General features: G+C 37.9%; 1 protein-coding gene across 3 annotated transcripts in view; it reads right to left on the reverse strand.

The window, feature by feature from the left end:
- Positions 1-18,881, reverse strand: part of CDKL5 (cyclin dependent kinase like 5) — a 68,063-nt gene that overhangs the window by 26,771 nt on the left and 22,411 nt on the right. For all 3 annotated transcript variants that reach the window (XM_077927471.1, XM_077927470.1, XM_028727579.2), the window contains exons 4-9: positions 16,673-16,718; positions 13,151-13,287; positions 10,226-10,346; positions 9,746-9,805; positions 6,998-7,088; positions 1,579-1,768 (exon numbers count right to left, since the gene is read on the reverse strand). In XM_077927471.1, the coding sequence (XP_077783597.1) occupies positions 1,579-1,768; positions 6,998-7,088; positions 9,746-9,805; positions 10,226-10,346; positions 13,151-13,287; positions 16,673-16,718 (645 nt within the window). The remainder of the gene's footprint in view (positions 1-1,578; positions 1,769-6,997; positions 7,089-9,745; positions 9,806-10,225; positions 10,347-13,150; positions 13,288-16,672; positions 16,719-18,881) is intronic.

An 18,881-nucleotide genomic window follows, 5' to 3' on the forward strand; every position in this document is an offset into this window, starting at 1 on the left:
GCAGCGGGTAGGTTGGGAGTAGAAATTTAAAGGGGATGTGGGGGGGTTGGTTGGGGGTGCTGAAGGAGCAGTGAGGGGATGGGGGTTTAGGTGAGGGGTGGGGAGGAGGGCAGGGGTGGGCAGCAATGCAAGCGGGGGGAGGGGCAGCTCCTAGCAAATCTTATATTTGGTTCTGTTTGATCCACCAGAGTTTACAAACTGCTAATTTTCTTGCTCTGGAAGATGTCTTGCATATACAATATCCTTTGGCAAACTGCTAGATCCAAAAGTAGGTCATATAAATGGTTTGAGAGCTTAATAGTGAGAGTTCTTCCCAAGTATAGCTTTAATTACATAACTTTTCAGCACTAGCATACAACATTCCAGACTACTTGTCTCCCTTGATTAATAATGTTAAAAACTGAAGGAGAGCTGTTGTAAGAAGACATACTGGAAAGGGAGTCATCATATATCTCAAATAGCAGGGTTTCACAAAACTTCAAAGGGTGAAGAGCTTGATCTCTTACTGCACTCTTCATTTAAATTACAGGAACTACTGCAACTTAGTATCTACTTAATTGCAATTAATTTTACAAGTTGCCTAACTAAGAGGGTGATGTTCAACATTAGTCATACTCAGAGCAGACCCAAGTTGCTATGCTACGGCAGATTATTTTAACGTTTTAAATATGCAGTGAAGTCTTAGAATATCTTAAAAGATTTCCCCAACAGATGGGCTCTTCTGGCTGTCCAGATAAAATCTTTCTGAGGATGGAACTTTTTATTATATGGAAGATGGTAAAACAAGCTGCATCAAATATAAATTAATAATAATAACAATTTATTTTTTATACTCTGCACATCTGGCTGGTTTCCACTCTGGGCGGCTTCCAACAGAGCACAATAAAATGTCAAACATTAAAAACTTCCCTAAACATCATAAATATAATGGGCTTTTTATAAAGGAGTGATTGCCCCCAGCCAAAGATAAACACTGCTTATGCTGCCATCTCTTGTTATTAATCTCCAGAATTACCCTTGGTAAGTTTACTTTTGCCAATGCCACCTGTCCTGTCCTGCTCAAAAGTTATGTTCTTTCTAATCTGGTTAACAGAGGCTAACAGGTTAAAATTTGTTTTGACTTGCTGTGTTGACACTTCTGGAAACTCTTACACAGTGTAGAACAAGCAATATTTATCCATTAAAAAAAGAAAAAAGAAATATCATTTATTTATCTTAAATTAATTATTTTAAATGTGAAACATACATATTTTATCTGTGAAATATACATATTTAATTCACTATATAGTATGGACTATCTATCCTTCCAATCTGTAATTTTCAAATTTGCTGTGAACAGAATACTAGGAAATCTCTCTTCCCCCACCACCGACTAGACCTTGTGTATAGGGACCTATGTTAATGAATCATAATTACACACTTGCGTTAGTAGTGAAAAACAGAAATGGAAACACATTTATAAATATCTACCTCATTACAAAAATATTTATTGAACAGGGCGATTATTTTGGTACACACATATTGTCCAAACAATTCACCACCTGGAAACATGGATGAAAAACTTAATTTAAGCATTACCCGCAGCCCATGGAAACGGGGATTGCTGTAGAAAAGCTTCATTTGCTCTGCAGGGAGTGGTCCTAGCACCTTCTGAATTGTAAAAAGTTGGTCGATTTCACTTTCGCCAGGAAACAAGGGTTGTCCGTCACTAAGTTCCCCAAGAATACAGCCTACTGACCACATATCTACAGACTTGCCATATGGGGCTCTGAAAAGAAAACACATGGAAGTTATTGCTACTTTGCACACTAATACACATATTAAATTTAACAAATCAATGTTTTAATGTTTCCCCCTGTATTGTATCTAGGAAGAAATTCAGTATCAGGGGTCTCTCATCCTTTAGAGAAAAAAGCTCTCTGCTCACTCCTGCACCTTTCGCTGCAATAGATGGCTTTTCCTTAGAGCACCAATAGTTAAGGTAATATACAGAGGAAAATATAGTAATTGTACATGCTTCCACTGAAAAACTGGTTTTGAATTTGACAAAACCTGCCAGCCTTTTTATAGGAATTCACTCAAAAAAATACCCCCCCCCCAAATCAGAATTACTAATGCTCTTGTTGATCTTACAGCTGAACTGAACAAAATGTCTTTGGTACACTGAACATGTAGGTCAGGATGTTAGTCACATCTATTCCACTAATTAAGCTAAAAGAACCCAATAATGATATTTTAAACAGCAATAAACTCTTCAAAAATGTATTAAAAATTAAAATTTATTTTTTTAAAAAAATCTAACACTTCCTTTTAAGAACCCTAGTTGATTAGACCAAAGACCCATCTCGCCCAGCATTCTGTTTCCACAGTGGCCAATCAGATCTCTTTGAGAAGCCTGCTAGCAGGACCAGAGTGCAACAGCATTCTCCCAATTTATGATTCCCAGCCATGACTACAGTGGTACCTCTGGATGCGAACGCCACTTCCGCGCATGCACATGACGTCATTTTGAGCATCTGTGCATGCGTGAGCGGCGAAACCCGGAAGTAACGTGTTCCATTACTTCCGGGTCGCCATGGAGCACAACCCGAAAACGCTCAACCTGAAGCGTATTCATCCCGAGGTATGACTGTATTCAGAGGCATCCGGGCCAGGCAGGCAAAGGCATTTTGGCACCTGAGGCTAACCACAAAATAGCACACACACAACCCCCGCCAAAGAAGAAGGGGTGAGTGAAGATCTGCATCAGGAACACATCAGGAACAAGGGGAAAAGAAATATCTTCATTGGGAACAAGGCTGGGAGGAGACCAGCAGTGCCTCCTCTTTACCAAAAGGCCTCTGTAGATGTGGCTTGGGGGTGCTGCTGCTAAGGAGGCAGCAGATCTGGCCTCCAAGAAGGGTGCCACAGCTGTTGTTACTACCGCAGAAGCGGTATCTTCATCAACAATGACTCTAAGGTCCATTTTTTAGCCAGTCTCTGTCAATTCAGACTTCATTAGCATATATGTGAGATTTGGTGTTTTTTGTTTCAATCCACAAACTCCCACCAGATTGCATTTTTCATCTTATCTCCCATTCATTTATTTCCAATCTCCCAGTTTGGAGATATTCTTTTGGCGCTTCTCACAATCTTTTCGTTTTAACTACCTCGAACAATTTGGTATCGTCACCAAACTTCACAACGCACTCCTAGCTCCTAATGAACAAGTTAAAAAGCACAGGTCCCAGAACTGATCCTTGCGGGACTCTACTTTCTACATTCATACATTGGGAGAACTGTCCATTTATTCCTACTCTATACTTCCAGTTTCTTAACCATAAGCAGCAACCTTAGCAGAAAGGTACTGCATCAAGCCTTACATATCCAGAAAGTAAGATAGTGTTTTTAGGATAAAGTAAGATGGTGTTTTTAGGAGAATCGAGGTGGTTGAGGAAAGCCTTTCTGGTCTCTCCTTCCATTTTCTATGGGTAATAACTGGGCTTTTTTCTTTAAAAAAATAAAATGTTTAGGGGTACTCTCATTTTGACTCAAGAAAATCACCATTTTATAGTTCAAATCGGGGGAAATAAATACAGTAAATGAACAAAAGTACAAAGATTCCCAAAATGTTTAGGGGTATGGGTACCCCTGTGTACCCCCAGAAAAAAAAACATTGGGTAATAAGAACATAATAACAGCCTTGCTGAATCAGGCCACTTGTCCATCTAGTTCAGCATTCTGTTCTCACAGTGGTCAACTAGATGCACATGGGAAGCTTGCAAGCAAGACCAAAGCATAATGTACTCTCATGGGTACATTCCACACAATAAAAATCTGAATGCCCAGAATGTCTTCCTAGCAAATATTGTTTAAATGATACAAAAGAGACTCATGTTTAAACTGAATATGCATGTGCATATGTTCAATTTGCTGCTGCCAGAATTGCAGACAGTATGTAGATCTCATAAATGAGAAACAGCCAAGAGACAAAATACTTGAGTTTTATCTGAGCAAACTATGTGATTACCTGGTAGGAGCTTACATTAATAGGGTTGCTATATTTCAAAAGGTGAAAATCTGGTATATAACAATCCATGGCCAGTGTTTCCTCTGTGCTTGGAATGATTTTGTTTTAAGACATGGCTGTCTGTAACTATTATTGCTACCTGTAACTATTTTACTTTCACATTATGTGTTTGAAAAGTCAACAGTGTTCTTCCACTGCCCATGTTTATCTGACCTTGGTCGTCCCTCTGTCCTTCTAACCAACTACAAGTAACTGCTGCTTTCTGCTTCAATGGGAAAAAACATTTAAAAATAACCACTCTCTTTTCCCTTGCAAAAAATAAATCCCAAATTTACAGCAACAGTTGATGGGTATACCTCTTTCCCCTTATACTGCAGTACACTAGCCCCCTGATGCTGAAAGTTTATTTTCAGTTGCTTTCTTCACATTTACCACACATAAATATTGGCTTATAAAGGCCAAATCAGGACTAGTCTTGGTTTGCTCTGCTATCCCCACTACAGTCTGCAAAGCGCATCAAAACATGCACCAAAGCCAAGAAGTTACTCCTGCTGATAGAAATGTTAAAATTGAAGCTACAGCAAGCAACTCCCGATAACACCCCTCTAAGGATAATATCTGCACAGATGTCCAATTCAAACAGCAGTGGAATAAGCTATCTCTTATTATTAAGTTTATATTTTATTATTATTATTATTATTATTATTATTATTATTATTATTATTATTATTATTATGTGAACTCACAAAACAAATACAACTAAAATGCAACTATGAAAGCTATTTAAAAATAATTAAAATACAAATTATCTTAAGAATGAACAGGAATGTAAGAGAGAGGAAGCTCTTCATAGTCATGCTAGTAAAAGCTTTACAATTCTTGTAAGTCAAGGGAAATTATAGGTTATTACCATGGGAAAAAGTCATAAAATATTTGGTAGTATAATTAGCTATTTGTCAGGTTTCCCTGCTCTCTTTCAGGCTTATTAAAATGGCACTGTAGCATATAAGGAATGCAAAACTCTAATGTTTTCAACACTCAGAAAAAAATATATAAAACAGCTAAAGTGCAAAAAATGACCCATATTAATTATAATCATAACCACAAAGAAAGAAAGATGTGTGGGCTATACCTGGAGCATCTAAAATTATTTCTTTATCCATATTAAAATAAAGTCACACTTTGGAAGCACATAACTCAAGAAATAGTGAAATTTGAAGTATCTTAATATACACTGCAGCATACGTATACTATATGTGTCAATTAAATTGTATTCAAATGAATTTAAAATTCATTCAAGAGCTGCATTACCTTACCCAGAAATTTTAATTGGGGGGGGGGGAATGGGATTTTATGGGCCCCACTCATCCACTTCACAATAATTATTGCCCTGACCATTTTTTCTTGAGTTGAACAGCCTTTAAGCAGAAAGGCAGGCTGATGTTAAATGCACCTTTCAATTTAACAGGTCTTTTTATGTGCAAATAAAAATGGGAACAATGGGATTGCAGGTATCAAAGGACGATTTCCTCCTCTGCTGTGGCCCTGAGGAAAATCCCCATTTGAAAGCTTAGAGGGGAAAACCATAATGGCACCAATGCGGAATTTCTTCCCTGATGGAAATGGCAACTTCAGAGAAGAGATTTTCTTCAGGAGTGCAGCAAGGCAGAAAGGGGCTAAATTTACCTTCCACAGCAGCAGCTAGCTGAATTGAGTTGAGATCATTTTAATTTCTTTTAGTATTTTAATTTTTGTATGGTTGTGATTTTCCCCCTTGATTTTAGTGTTTTATCTTTTTGTAAACCATTTTGAGGTTTGTTTGTTTTTGCAATCAAAGCAGTGTATAAATTTTATGAAATAAATAAAAACAATGCAGAGACACATTTAAAGTCAGATCTAAGATGGACCAAGACTTAAAGAAATGACAAGAGGTAAGAGACAATAGAATATGGGGAGGGGCAGAACAATCCCCAGCGTTGAGCTACAATACTGCATATGGTGAATGACAGTCTCATAGTGACTCTCACAGCGCTGACCAGAATGGAAGAGGATAAGGCATGCAGGAAGTTCAGATGCTGGTAATTGGTACATAATGTGGTAACATGTAAGGAAATAAGACACACAAACTGACCAGATGCTTGGAGAATGTGTATATAAAAGAAAAACCAAGAAAGTGACAGAAAAACTGACCCAGTTTTCTAATCTATAAATCAGAGGTATCAGAAGCTTGACTACCAGGAGGCCACATGAATATCTGCTGGGTAGGGCTCTTCACACACACATTCCTGGGCTCTATGGAATGCTCAATGAATGGGCTCCAAACGGATGCCAAAACATACAGTCTAGTTGCTGCAGAAGTTGACCATCTGTGGCCCAAAACATGTAAGGCTAACAGATTTCATTAGAATCCAATCCTATAAAAACTTTTTTGCTTTTTTTTTAGAATGATGAAATGACTAAACTAGGCTTCAATTTAGTGCTGATTATGAAACTAGCCGGGACGCGGGTGGCGCTGTGGGTAAAAGCCTCAGCACCTAGGGCTTGCCGATCGAAAGGTCGGCGGTTCGAATCCCCGCGGTGGGGTGCACTCCCGTTGTTCGGTCCCAGCGCCTGCCAACCTAGCAGTTTGAAAGCACTCCCAGGTGCAAGTAGATAAATAGGGACCGCTTACTAGCAGGAAGGTAAACGGCGTTTCCGTGTGCGGCTCTGGCTCGCCAGAGCAGCAATGTCACGCTGGCCACGTGACCCGGAAGTGTCTCCGGACAGCGCTGGCCCCCGGCCTCTTGAGTGAGATGGGCGCACAACCTTAGAGTCTGTCAAGACTGGCCCGTACGGGCAGGGTACCTTTATGAAACTAGCCAATGGAAATAAGCAATGAAAATAATAATTAAATATGCTCCTTATTGAAGGTTAAAACTTTAGCAACCAAATGCTAGTTAGTGGATAAGATTTGCAAAGTGGTACACTACCTACAGATAGATTACTTACCCAAGCAAGAGTTCAGGAGAACGATACCACCTGGTGGCCACATATTCTGTGTAGTTAGCATTGCTCCCTTCTGATAAATTCCGTGCAAAGCCTGTATCAAGGTAATTTGAAAATGACTTGAATGTGAATATACATTTATTTTAGCATTGTAAGTTAAATGCTCTTTTTAAAAAAAATTATGAGCTATTTGCATGTCATTTTTACTGCTTTCCACATAAAAGCCACCTTGCCACTAGTTATTCAACATTAGCAGTCTTCAAATTTTTGTGCAACAGGATGTTCTTTTTCCAGTTTAGTCAAGTCCTGTAGGTTATTCCATGAAGAGTAATGTAACATTAAGTGGCACAAAAACAGATCCACAGAGAAGGCATTTGTATGCTAACCCAGAAGCAGCATAAACAGAAATATAATTAGTAGTTCACGCCCCGCCTCCTTTCCAGGCCTTCTGTGGAAGGGGAGAGGCAGCAAACTGGGATTCAAGTATGCATCTCTTGCTTTCATCACAGACCTGGAAGTGTGGGGAAAGGAAGCTAAAGTCATTTGGCTTTCTTTCTTGTTGCTTCTATGGAATGTATGAGGTGGGTCATCCAGTTAAGTAGGAATACAAATGTTCGTTCTATCAGGATTCTACTGCTGGTAGCAAGTATATCACTATTGCCTAGGAAGGGAGCTGCTTCTCTTAAAAGCCAAACCTCCAGAATAGTGAGTTTTAGCCCGAATATGCTTCTGCTGTAGAAAATGGGCATTCTTACCATGAATTCTTGTTTATGGATGGGGCTAGAGGCCACTTCTCTGATATGGATTTCCAACTGAACTATTTGATACTTATCCATTTGCAAACACATTTGATATTTCAGTAGTCTAAGTGAAACCCTGCATACTTCTACATAACTGCCCAAATGAGTAAGCCTAATCTTGTGGGAGGGAAACAGTCTCAAAACAGAGCAGATGTACTAGAGCATGAAACACCATAGTATAATAGCCAAGTGCATCTGTCACAATTAGTCTATGCTTAGCACTCTTCTCTCAACATTTTTACTAGCAAGAAATCGCACCTGCACAATACATGTCTAAGCAGCTACTGCACATTGTATATGTACAAAGCACAGCACATTTAAGGCATAGCAGACAAACACTTCTAAAAAGCACTTATGTGTTAGCTTTGGACTCTTTCTTAAATAATAGTAAGAAACTAAGTGGAAAAAGAAAATCTTTCCTACAGGCAAAAAAAAAAAATCTGTAAGGAATCTTTCAGAAAAGCCTATCTGTCATTTTTACTGTGAAACTGGTAAATTTCCAAAGAATTTAGGGGGGGGGGGGGAGTGTTCCTGAATCATAGAATGAAAACCGCTTCTACAAAAGAAGCTAAGAAACACAGACTTACAACAGTCCTATACAAGTCTACTCTGAAGTAAGTCTCACTGTAAGTCTCAACCGAGCTTATTCTCAGGTACAGGATTACAGCCATAATGTTCTAAAAGCTCAAAAACACTGATGTATTTTGCTTTCAAATTCAATGATACTGAGTCTGATGATGAATAGAATACTGACGAGTATTTGGCTAAGAATACCACAATTATTGGCTATTGTAGCTGTCCAGGATTACTTATATGACAGAGCTCTCAAAATAGCAACCAAAATGTTTAGTGTCTGAGGCAACTCTCCTGTGAGGGAAAGTTACAACATTTGGGGTTTTTTACTTTAGGAAAAGGCAACTAAGGAGAGCATGGTAGAGGTATATAAGATCATGCGTGGTGGGTAAAGAACAGTTTCTCTTTCTCTCTTTCATAATACAGTGGTACCTCTGGTTACGAACTTAATTCGTTCTGGAGGTCCGTTCTTAACCTGAAACCATTCTTAACCTGAGGTACCACTTTAGATAATGGGGCCTCCCGCTGCAGATGCAATGTTGGCGCGCGATTTCTGTTCTCATCCTGGGGCAAAGTTCTTAACCTGAGGTACTACATCCAGGTTAGCGGAGTCTGTAATCCGAAGTGTTTGTAACCCGAGGTACCATTGTACTAAAAATACAGGAACATCCAATGGATGGTGGGATTTTCAGGACAGAGAAAGGGAAGTACTTCTCTATACAGTGGGTAGTTTAACTATGGAATTCAATTCCATAGGAGGTGGAGATGGCTCTAAAAGATAATTAGACCAATTCACGGAGACTAAAGCTGCCAATGGCTATTAGTCACAGAAGGTACCTACTACCTTCAAGATCATATACACTATGTCTCTGAATACTAGATAGAATGCCATAGCTGGATGTTGAATTCCACCTTGTATCTTCACACACTTAGGCATTTCAGGGCACCTCAAGTAATTCTCCTGTATCAGCACAACAAAATTAGGCCACAATCCTATGTCTATTCAGAATTCCTTTAATTCAATGGTGTCGAGTCCCAGTCAGGTGGAGCTACAATTGCTGCCATTCATGTCTCAACTTTTACTGTGGGGTGAATGCATGTGTGCGTATGAGTGTATATGCATCTGTTTTTGCACTGAAATGCTAACTGGCAAACCATTCAAAGAACTGGACTATTACTAGCAAAAGAGAAAACATTTTTGTTTTGATTGTAGAAACTAATTATCCTATAAAACATGTTAAAAAGAAAAGTTTTTCAGATGAAGCAAAACAAAGACAAACATAATTCAAATTACAAATTAAAAGTCATAATATACAGAACATAAAAACAAGACACCCTTTTAAAATAAGAGTGTGCTTCAAAAAATGAAAATCCTTACCAAAGTCACACAATTTCAAAATATCATTGTGGCTTATTAAGAGATTCTCTGGCTTGATATCTGAAATATTAAATGCGTAGGAAAAAAATGAGCATCATAGCATTTCACTTGTTCTGCATTATTAATTGATTTATTAGTTATTCTTCACACTATTTGAAATACAGAAAAATAAATGTTAACAAATTCTACTTTTGGGGTTGTATCAAATACTGCTGGCCTGCTCATGCAACAGACTTTGCAACAGACCTTCCTCCCCCGCCCTTCCCTGCAGTCCTTTATGCACTGGCAAAATCTGCTCTAGAGGGTTGGGAGACTCGCTGTTACATATTTTGGGGCATACGGGGGTGGGGATACAGTCCCAGAAAATAAGGTGGGTCCTAAAAAAAACACACCTCAGTTCACAAGGTAAAGAGAGGCAAAAATATGCATTAGAGGAAAGCTAAGTTTGTTGACAAGTGTTCTTATTTCTGATATACTCACCTCTATGAACAATATCATTTTTATGACACCAATGAATTGCTTTTATTAGTTGATAAATATAGCTTTTTACTTTTTCAGGTGTAACTCCATTTGGCATTTCTTCTAGCAATTCAAGCATATTCTATGAGTTAAAGCATAATTATATTAGAGGCTAAAAAAAGTTAATCTAGATTACTACCATAATTGCAAAGTTTTTAAAAACTAATTATGCAACAACATCATGACTTATTAATATTACAGATATGTTAATCTAACTTCATTTTGGAGAAAAGTCCACACACATTCAATTTTTACAATAATCCAGAATATGGCAGTTAGTTAAGACTTCTGGTTCTGATACAAGAAGACAGAAATCGGTTCTGCTTTCACAAAAACTAACAATAATACTTGCAATAGTGTTACAAGTAACTTAAAACAAAGACAAATAGTATAAATGGACTAATTTACAGTACGGCAGAACAAAGTGGAAACTTCTCTAAAGCTGAAAATGCGTTAAAACATAATAAAGCATAATAAAAACCATTATCTAAAAAATAAAACAAAATATAAGGTATAAGAATAAATAATCCAGAGCAGCAGAAAATCAGCATTAGACAATCACAAAAATAACCCAGAGGAGCAGAATTATTACAAAACTAAAAGGTCAAACAAAAGAAAATTTACTGTACAATAGAATGTTGACCTGCCTACAAAATGGAGGGCTTCCACTACTTAGGTGCTGCTACCGAAAAGTCCTATGCCACCACCGGTAACATATCTGACAGTGGTAGGATATGAAGAAAGATACCTGCAAATTATGGGCAAGCAGATTCATAGGGCAGAGGGCAATCCTTAAGATATACTGGTACCAAGTCATACAGGACTTGAAGCAAATAATAACCTAATACTTTGAATTACAGTGGTACCTCTGGTTATGAACTTAATTCATTCCGGAGGTCTGTTCTTAACCTGAAACCGTTCTTAACCTGAGGTACCACTTTAGCTAATGGGGTCTCCCACTGCCGGGGCGCGATTTCCGTTCTCATCCTGAGGTAAAGTTCTTAACCCAAGGTACTACTTCTGGGTTAGCGGAGTCTGTAACCCGAAGTGTTTGTAACCTGAGGTACCACTGTACACTTATTTACTTTGGTAAATTGTTTCTAAGCCACGAAAACATAATTCTTGGCCTTCAACTAATAGGTCAGGAGCACTAGTGAGTTTTCGCCTGATCCAAGGTAGGTCACAACAGGAACATTACCACCAATCAAGTATGTGGTCAAAGGTTAAGATATGGGTCCCCAATTGCATGTTTGGGTTAAACACAGGCCCTGGATCTGAAAAGACTAGTATTCTATACCAGCTACAATTTTCAGAGATGGCCTTACATAAAGTGTATCACAATGCAACAGTCAGAATCTAATCAAGACACATATAGTGACCAGAACTACTTTTCCCATTGAAGTATGCTGCTGGCACACCAGCCCAAGCTGTGCAAAAGTAATTCTGATCACTAGCTGACCATCCAGGAACAAAATCAATGGTGAGGTTGAAGCAATGGCTGTAAGTCAGGCATAGGCAAACTCGGCCCTCCAGATGTTTTAGGACTAAAACTCCCATCATCCCTGACCACTGGTCCTGTTAGCAAGGGATGATGTGAGTTGTAGTTCCAAAGCATCTGGAGGGCTGAGTTTGCCTATGCCTGGCTGTAAGTGCTTTTGCACAGCTTTCTATAGAGAGTACAGAGTTTTATTTTGTTCCATTGTTATGTCTGCTTAAACAGGTTTTTGAAAGCAATTGTGTAGATAATGGGTTTTTAGTTCCTCCTCTTGTTTATACTCGCTTCAAATTGCTGTGCATGGTTTTACTCTTGTTTTTAATTAGTAAACTGCTTGGAGTAACTTTATAAATCATATCCCACATCACAATTTGTTACCAGCTCTGGGATGTTGGTTAACGGTAAAAACCATACACATGTTAAAGTTGTGATCCCATGCATGCTTACTTTGAAGTAAGTACTATTACATTAATCATCCCTGGACTATTATTTGGTCCCCAAGATTAGACCCATGGTGTGATCAGGAGTGAGCCTTGGACTACATGCTCCTTCTGAAAGGAATAAGCGCAGGATAAAGTCAAACAGAAAGTGGTCCCTTTCTCTCTAGATGATTAATAATTAGTTAGGATTTTGATGAAGGATTTAGGATGAAGGATTTTGGATATGGATTTATTAGGTATTCACCATATAGTCAAATTATATTTTATATTACAAACTTGTGTTCTCCAGACTTTACTCAGAGGTTTCTAGTTTTCCTTACTAAAAGGCTTACAAGATGCTGGAAGTGTCTGTCAATTAATATCTATTGTCTGTCATTGGTTACGTCAAATAGGTAAGATCAGTCTCCAACAGACAGTAAAAATACAGGGTGAGTCCTTTAAAAGAGGCCCCGTGGATACAGAGTACACATGGAGACTGTATATTAGCTGTTCTTGCAAAACACATCTTATCTATAGGTGGTGAAACTACAGGGTAAGAAACAAACATTTCCTAGAAAAATAACTGAATGTAGAAGTAGCTACTAGTTAGGATTGGGAAAAAGAAGTTTTGCCACTTTTGAATAGTGGCTTAATTTAAGAATTACTTGGTCAGAAAGGAATATCTTCATTTATTGTTCAAGAATGCACTAATAATTTGGTTATTTCCTGCAAGCCCACATGTCCAACTTTAAATCCTCCTAGTCCCAACTGATTTTGCTATTTTCTGGCTAGAGATGGATCTACTTTTGTGGAATAATGTAATCAAGCAAGTAGGAGCTGTTCATAATATTATTTCTGCAAGAATAAAAACTATAACAATTTTTGATGGATAAAAATAACTTCTTTTTTTAGTTTCAGGTTTAGGAACACCCGAACTAAATTTTAAAAAAATATTTTTTTAAAAAAACTTACTTTTTCTACATATTCAAACACCAAATACAGTTTTCCTCTTCTTCTGAAAGCTTCTTTCAGCTCGACTATGTTTTCCTGTTTCAAAGTACGGAGCATTTTAAGTTCTCGTAAAGTAGTTTCTTTGACCTCTTCATTTTCTAAAAGTTAAAAAGGAAAGTTGGTAAAACTAACTTTAAAAAACAAAACAAAAAACCCTCCTTGTATGGAAAGAGATTCATTAAAATTTTGACACCAAGGAAAGTCTACCACTATCGATCCACTATTCATATAACAGTACAAATACTCCATCAATGTTAGTATGAAAGCATATTCTTAAAAACTATTATTATACTAGGGCTAAGGAAATGTATTATGATTTTTACATAGACAATGTTCGCATCTCGGAGGATAAACTAAAGAAAAACTAGAAAGATACAAGTGCCAAGTCTACTGTGGAGGTAGAGCTCTCCCTTTTCCATTCAAAAGGTATTAGAGACGTGGCAACACATAAACTTTCAGAGTCTGAAGGTTTTGTGAAGCACTCTAGTGGTAATACTAAGAGTTTAATTTCAATACTGTACCGTGGTTTATTGAAATCAGAAGGGAATGGTACAAAAGGTCTTAAAATAATGTGGGAGCAAGAACTGGGTTTGAAACTAGAGGAACAGGAATGGCAGGCAAGATGGAACAAACCCCATGTAGGTCCATCATACATTTTTAGACACCAGAAGACAATATTCCTCTTTAACCAGACCTTTGGCTAATTAAAACTCTATATCCTTCCAAATGTGTTGGGGAGAGGGTTATTGCTTTGTTTTGTTTTATTATGTATTTTGTGTTCCCATTTTGTATTTTTATGTTGCCACCCACCCTGAGATCTTCATGAAGGGCAGTATACAAATTTACTAAAATAATTAGTTTATTTAAACTAATAATTAATAATTAATTTAATAAAATAAAAATTAGTTGCAAGGAGGACTTTTTTTGGATGGGAAAGCAGACAGCATGAAGGGCTAAACAACCATTCTCTGCTAGAACACTCCCTCCCAAGTATGCTCTGTGATTTAGAAGTCTATCATTATATGTAACTGCTGGATTTTGCCCTAAGCTACACTGTTAAACATGCTTGTGATGGGTGAAACTCAACTTAGAGGAAACTACTTCCAAGGAAACATGCTCTGAAATAGGTTGAAGTTTTTCGGTCATCCGAACCTTTCCCAATGGCTTACCTGTGGTTTGTTTACTGCCAACAAACCACAATCATGCAATTAACATCACATTTTGTTTTGCCCTAAACACTCGCTGTGAAGAACCTATGCTTTTCTGACTCTGAAGAATCAGTCTGAGTGAAAAGGAAAAGCTAGGAGAGCTTTCAAGTGGAGAGTAAGAACAAGTAATACTGCTTACTGTTCTACTTTCAACAACTGCCTGACAGGCGGAATGTCAGCAGGCGAGTTTATGTGTTAAGGAAGGAGGGGTGTTGCCTGATGAATATCCATCAAATATGTACCCTGCCTCTCACCCACTGCAGCAGGAGAGAACAGCAACACACCAGCAACCTGAGTAACAGAGCAATTTTAGCTTCAGTAAGCTGGCACAACTTACCCCAGGTTAATTTACCCCCATTCCAAACTCCATTTGGGAAGAATTTGATGTACACTGCTCTTTTTTGCAGGTTAAGTTCCACTAGGGTACTAGTTCAGGGAACCCAGCTAAAAGGCGACCCTTCCACAGCCTCAGAACACCCCTCTGGGGGGCTTACACCACCTTAACTTCCACCCGCTGGGCCAGGGTGAAAGACTTATCCCAACATAGCTCTGGCTGAAACTCCAAGGTGTCAGGTGTAGATTGCTTTAAATGTGTTTAGGATGGCAGCCCAAGTTTCAATTTCCATTTATCAAAAATAGTATGGTTTCTTAAAGCTGCCTAATTGAAGAAAGTAGACCATTTAACAGTAAAATTATGGAACAGGATCATTTTGGGTAGTTTGTAAAGGTCTGATTTGAAAGGGAAATATGGGTGGGTTGCAAATCGAAAATTTTATTTCAGGTGATCTGGATAGGAATTAAATGATTTATCTAAATGAAATTTGAATTCTAGTGATTATTTCTAAATTTGCACATGCAAATTCTATCGCCATTTAAGTCCTCTTCTTTGTTGGTGCATATCCTTTTTTTTGGTGATGTATAAGTGCCTACACTAAGTACAGGCCTTTATCCACTTCTTATGAGCAAATTGATGTGTTTTCCTAATCTTAAAAGCAATTCTTTCTCATACACGTGTGGGTCTCAGGTGGTACGTCTCCATAGTTTTGGGCATTGCACTTGGAGGAGGCAAAAAAGTACCTTACTTCACCAGTCTTACAGGAAACCAGGCAGAGGGCCTTCTCAGTAGTGGCACCTGCCCCGTGGAATGCCCACCCACCAGGTGTCAAAGAGAAAAACTACCACCAGACTTTTAGAAGACATCTGAAGGCAGACCTCTTTAGGGAAGCTTTTAATGTTTAATATATTATTGTATTTTAATATTCTGTTGGAAGCCGCCCAGAGTGGCTGGGGAAACCCAGCCAGATGGGTCAGGTATGTATGTATGTATAAATAAATAAATTTATTATTATTATTATTATTATTATTATTATTATTATTATTATTATTTTATCTCACATAGGATAAAAGAGAATTTCACTCCCGAATATTTACACAAAGAAATCGGGAACATAGTAAGCTAGTCACAACTTTAATTCACGATTCTGTGAATCTGGGACGATCAATTATATGCCTGCTGCTTTCCCCTGAATTATGTTTGTGATGGAGTGTGTGTGACATCGACAGTAGACTATGTCAGCATCTATGACAAACTGATAATGAAAAAGGCCTTTTGAGATGATACAGAGCAGTTAAAAACTGTGAATCTGTATGAAATAAACTAGTAGCATATCAACGGCCCTATCAAAATCAAGAGTCCCATGTTCTCTAGTTAAAAATTCAAGAACTGAAGATTAATAAGATAAGAGTTTATTTCTATATTGGATATGAAAGCAAGTTTCTCAAAATTATAAGATCTAATTGCATCAGTTAAATCATTCTTAGTAAGTTTGAAGATCTACATGACATACAGAAAGATGGGGGGTATAAATAAATAAATTATTATTATTATTATTATTATTATTATTATTGACTGCAACATAAAAAGTTTAACCTTCCTCCCTGAAAATAATTTTAACTACTTGGAATAAATTAAAGGGAGCCATAAGTACCAAAAATAAAAGTTAAAATCTGTTCATAATGTGGAAAGCATACAGGTTTAACATTAAACATCTAGCATTGTCTCAGCAGAAGCTTTGGAACAAATCTCCTTAGGTCCCCTTTGCCACACAAAAGAGTTAGCTTTTAAGTAGCTATTGTGAGTCTCGGAAATAGTCAATGCTTAACACAAACAACACTAAAATAAGCATTATATAATGGGGCAGATTTTTATCTTAAGACACAAAGCCTGCTGAATTTCATCACCAATGCATTGATATATACAAGTGGAAAAAAATACCTTCACTGTCTTTGAACTTCTTAATGGCCACAATTTCATGTGTTTCCTATAAATAAAAAAGGCAGCAAAATCAGCTCTTTGTCAAACCACACAAATATCCCACCATCCAATAAACATCAAGGTTCTGCAATAAACGCTTACTTTCAGTTAGTATCTAGTGCTACTTTGTGTTCCAAATCTGTGAAGGCCTAGAAATGTTGTAGTTAAAAGCAGGGCTTTTATAGCTGTCCCCAAGGTTACAAGAAAAATTCTCGCTCAGAGGTCTGCAGTTCTTCCAACGTACTGGATTTTTAGTGAAGAATGTAAAGATCAGCTTTTTCACTTGGCATCTGAGCTGGCTGGCTAGTCTTTCTGGATCAACTAAATAGACATTATGTTATTTTTTATGAGGTTTTATATTTGCTCGAATCCAAAGGGCCTGTTGCATACAGGAACACCTTTCAGCTAGTGCAAGGGGAGGAACTCCTTCCGGACTTTTTACCAAGTCCTCCTCTCACTGCAGCCATCACACCATATCATGTTATGACATGAGGGCTCTCCAGCTCTTTCAGGGCTGCAGGAGGAGGAGGAAGGTGTGAAAGCCTTTTAATGTCACCAAAACTCTACTTACACCCATGCCATGGGTGGTTGCTGTTGTTATGGGAGGGTGTTTGGGTTTTTGTTTTTGTTTTCTTTGGTAAGCCACCATGAGCCTTGGAGATGTGGCACAGAAATTAAAACAATAGTAAACATACTTTCAAAGAAACAAAGTAAATTAAAAATTAAATTAGAAGGAAAAAATACTTTTAATCACCAGGTGCAAAGCAATATATGGACACACTGAATATATTACTATTCTTATACTGAAACCTGGCATTAAATCAATCTTTTGAGAATTAAATAAAGGTTCATAATATGAGATAAGCATCACAAGCATTTGAAGCTTATTCAATTGGGATTACTTATCTAAAACAAAATACCATCCTAGATCCTTTGGATAAAGCAGGATGCCACTTTGGGAGGCTATTTTACGTATGTGTGGTTCTTCTAGAATACAAGTAAGGAAACCTCTGGTGCTTGAGCCAAATTGAAGTCACCAGGTCGGCCTATTGTGGCCCACCAGGCTGTCTCCCCCAGCCACAATCAGGGACAGGCAAAGCTATGGCTATAAAAAAACCAATCCAGAACCCTAGAGTATGCTCCTGTTTGTTCCTTTGCAAACAAAAGGCTTCCACTGTTTCAAGTGGGTGCCAAATACAAGACTCAAAGCCATAGTCAGATCCACCATTGTATAATGTCAGGTGATCTGATGTCAGTTTTGGCTTGTAGAAGGCTGACCACAACAGGATCCAGCTCTCTGGCCAAAAGTGGCTCCACGTCCCTTTCTACCAGAACATTAGAAAGAAATGATCCAACTAATATTAACACTGAACAGAATCACTTTGCCACTTTCTACCATATTAATTACCTAGTTCTGAATAGTGAGTCTTCTCTTCAAATTGCACAGACTATGGTATAAAAGCTGTGAGCTTCTATTCATGCTAAACAGGTTGCACAGTAGCAACACTGAGAATTAAGGTGATTTCTTACTAAAGAATCAAAAGCATATAGAGTAAAAACCAAACAATTAACAATATATATTATTGATGCTGTTCCAATAACTAACTACTCCCTGCAAAAGCTGAAATACAAGAACTGCACAAGAAGTTACTTTATCAGAAGCTAGCCAGAAAGTCATAACAATCTACAGATGGCACTGCTTGTGAATTACTCTTTACATAATCATGGCAGTATTCCATATTTGCCATAAATGTTAATTAGTTTCAGGAAGACAAGTTCTACACTTGGTGAAGATGTAAGCTATGGAAGATTGTAAATTAGTAAGCAAGCTCTTGACTTTTAATAATCCTGTTTTGGCTAGGCAGCCCCCCCCCCCCCGACACCAGAATTCATATACTCTGGCCTTTTGGTCACTTCTGGTGCTAATCTTGTGATCCTTCAAGTGTAAGACAGGCCCATCCCACACATAACTTCCCTGTGTTTATCCAGGTTGAAGATGGTGGCATATAAGAATCATTTAACAAAAAAGTTTTTTGTTTAACAAGCTGTGTTTTAAAAGGCTTCCCTATTCACCCAGCTTCCAAAAAGCCAAGAAATTGCAGCTCTTAAGGGCCACACCCTGAACAGACATATCATTTAAGAAATAGTGTAGTAAGAGACACTGCACCTG

This window comes from Podarcis muralis, chromosome 4, assembly GCF_964188315.1.
Source record: "Podarcis muralis chromosome 4, rPodMur119.hap1.1, whole genome shotgun sequence".
In the NCBI taxonomy this organism is placed as follows: Eukaryota; Metazoa; Chordata; class Lepidosauria; order Squamata; family Lacertidae; genus Podarcis; species Podarcis muralis.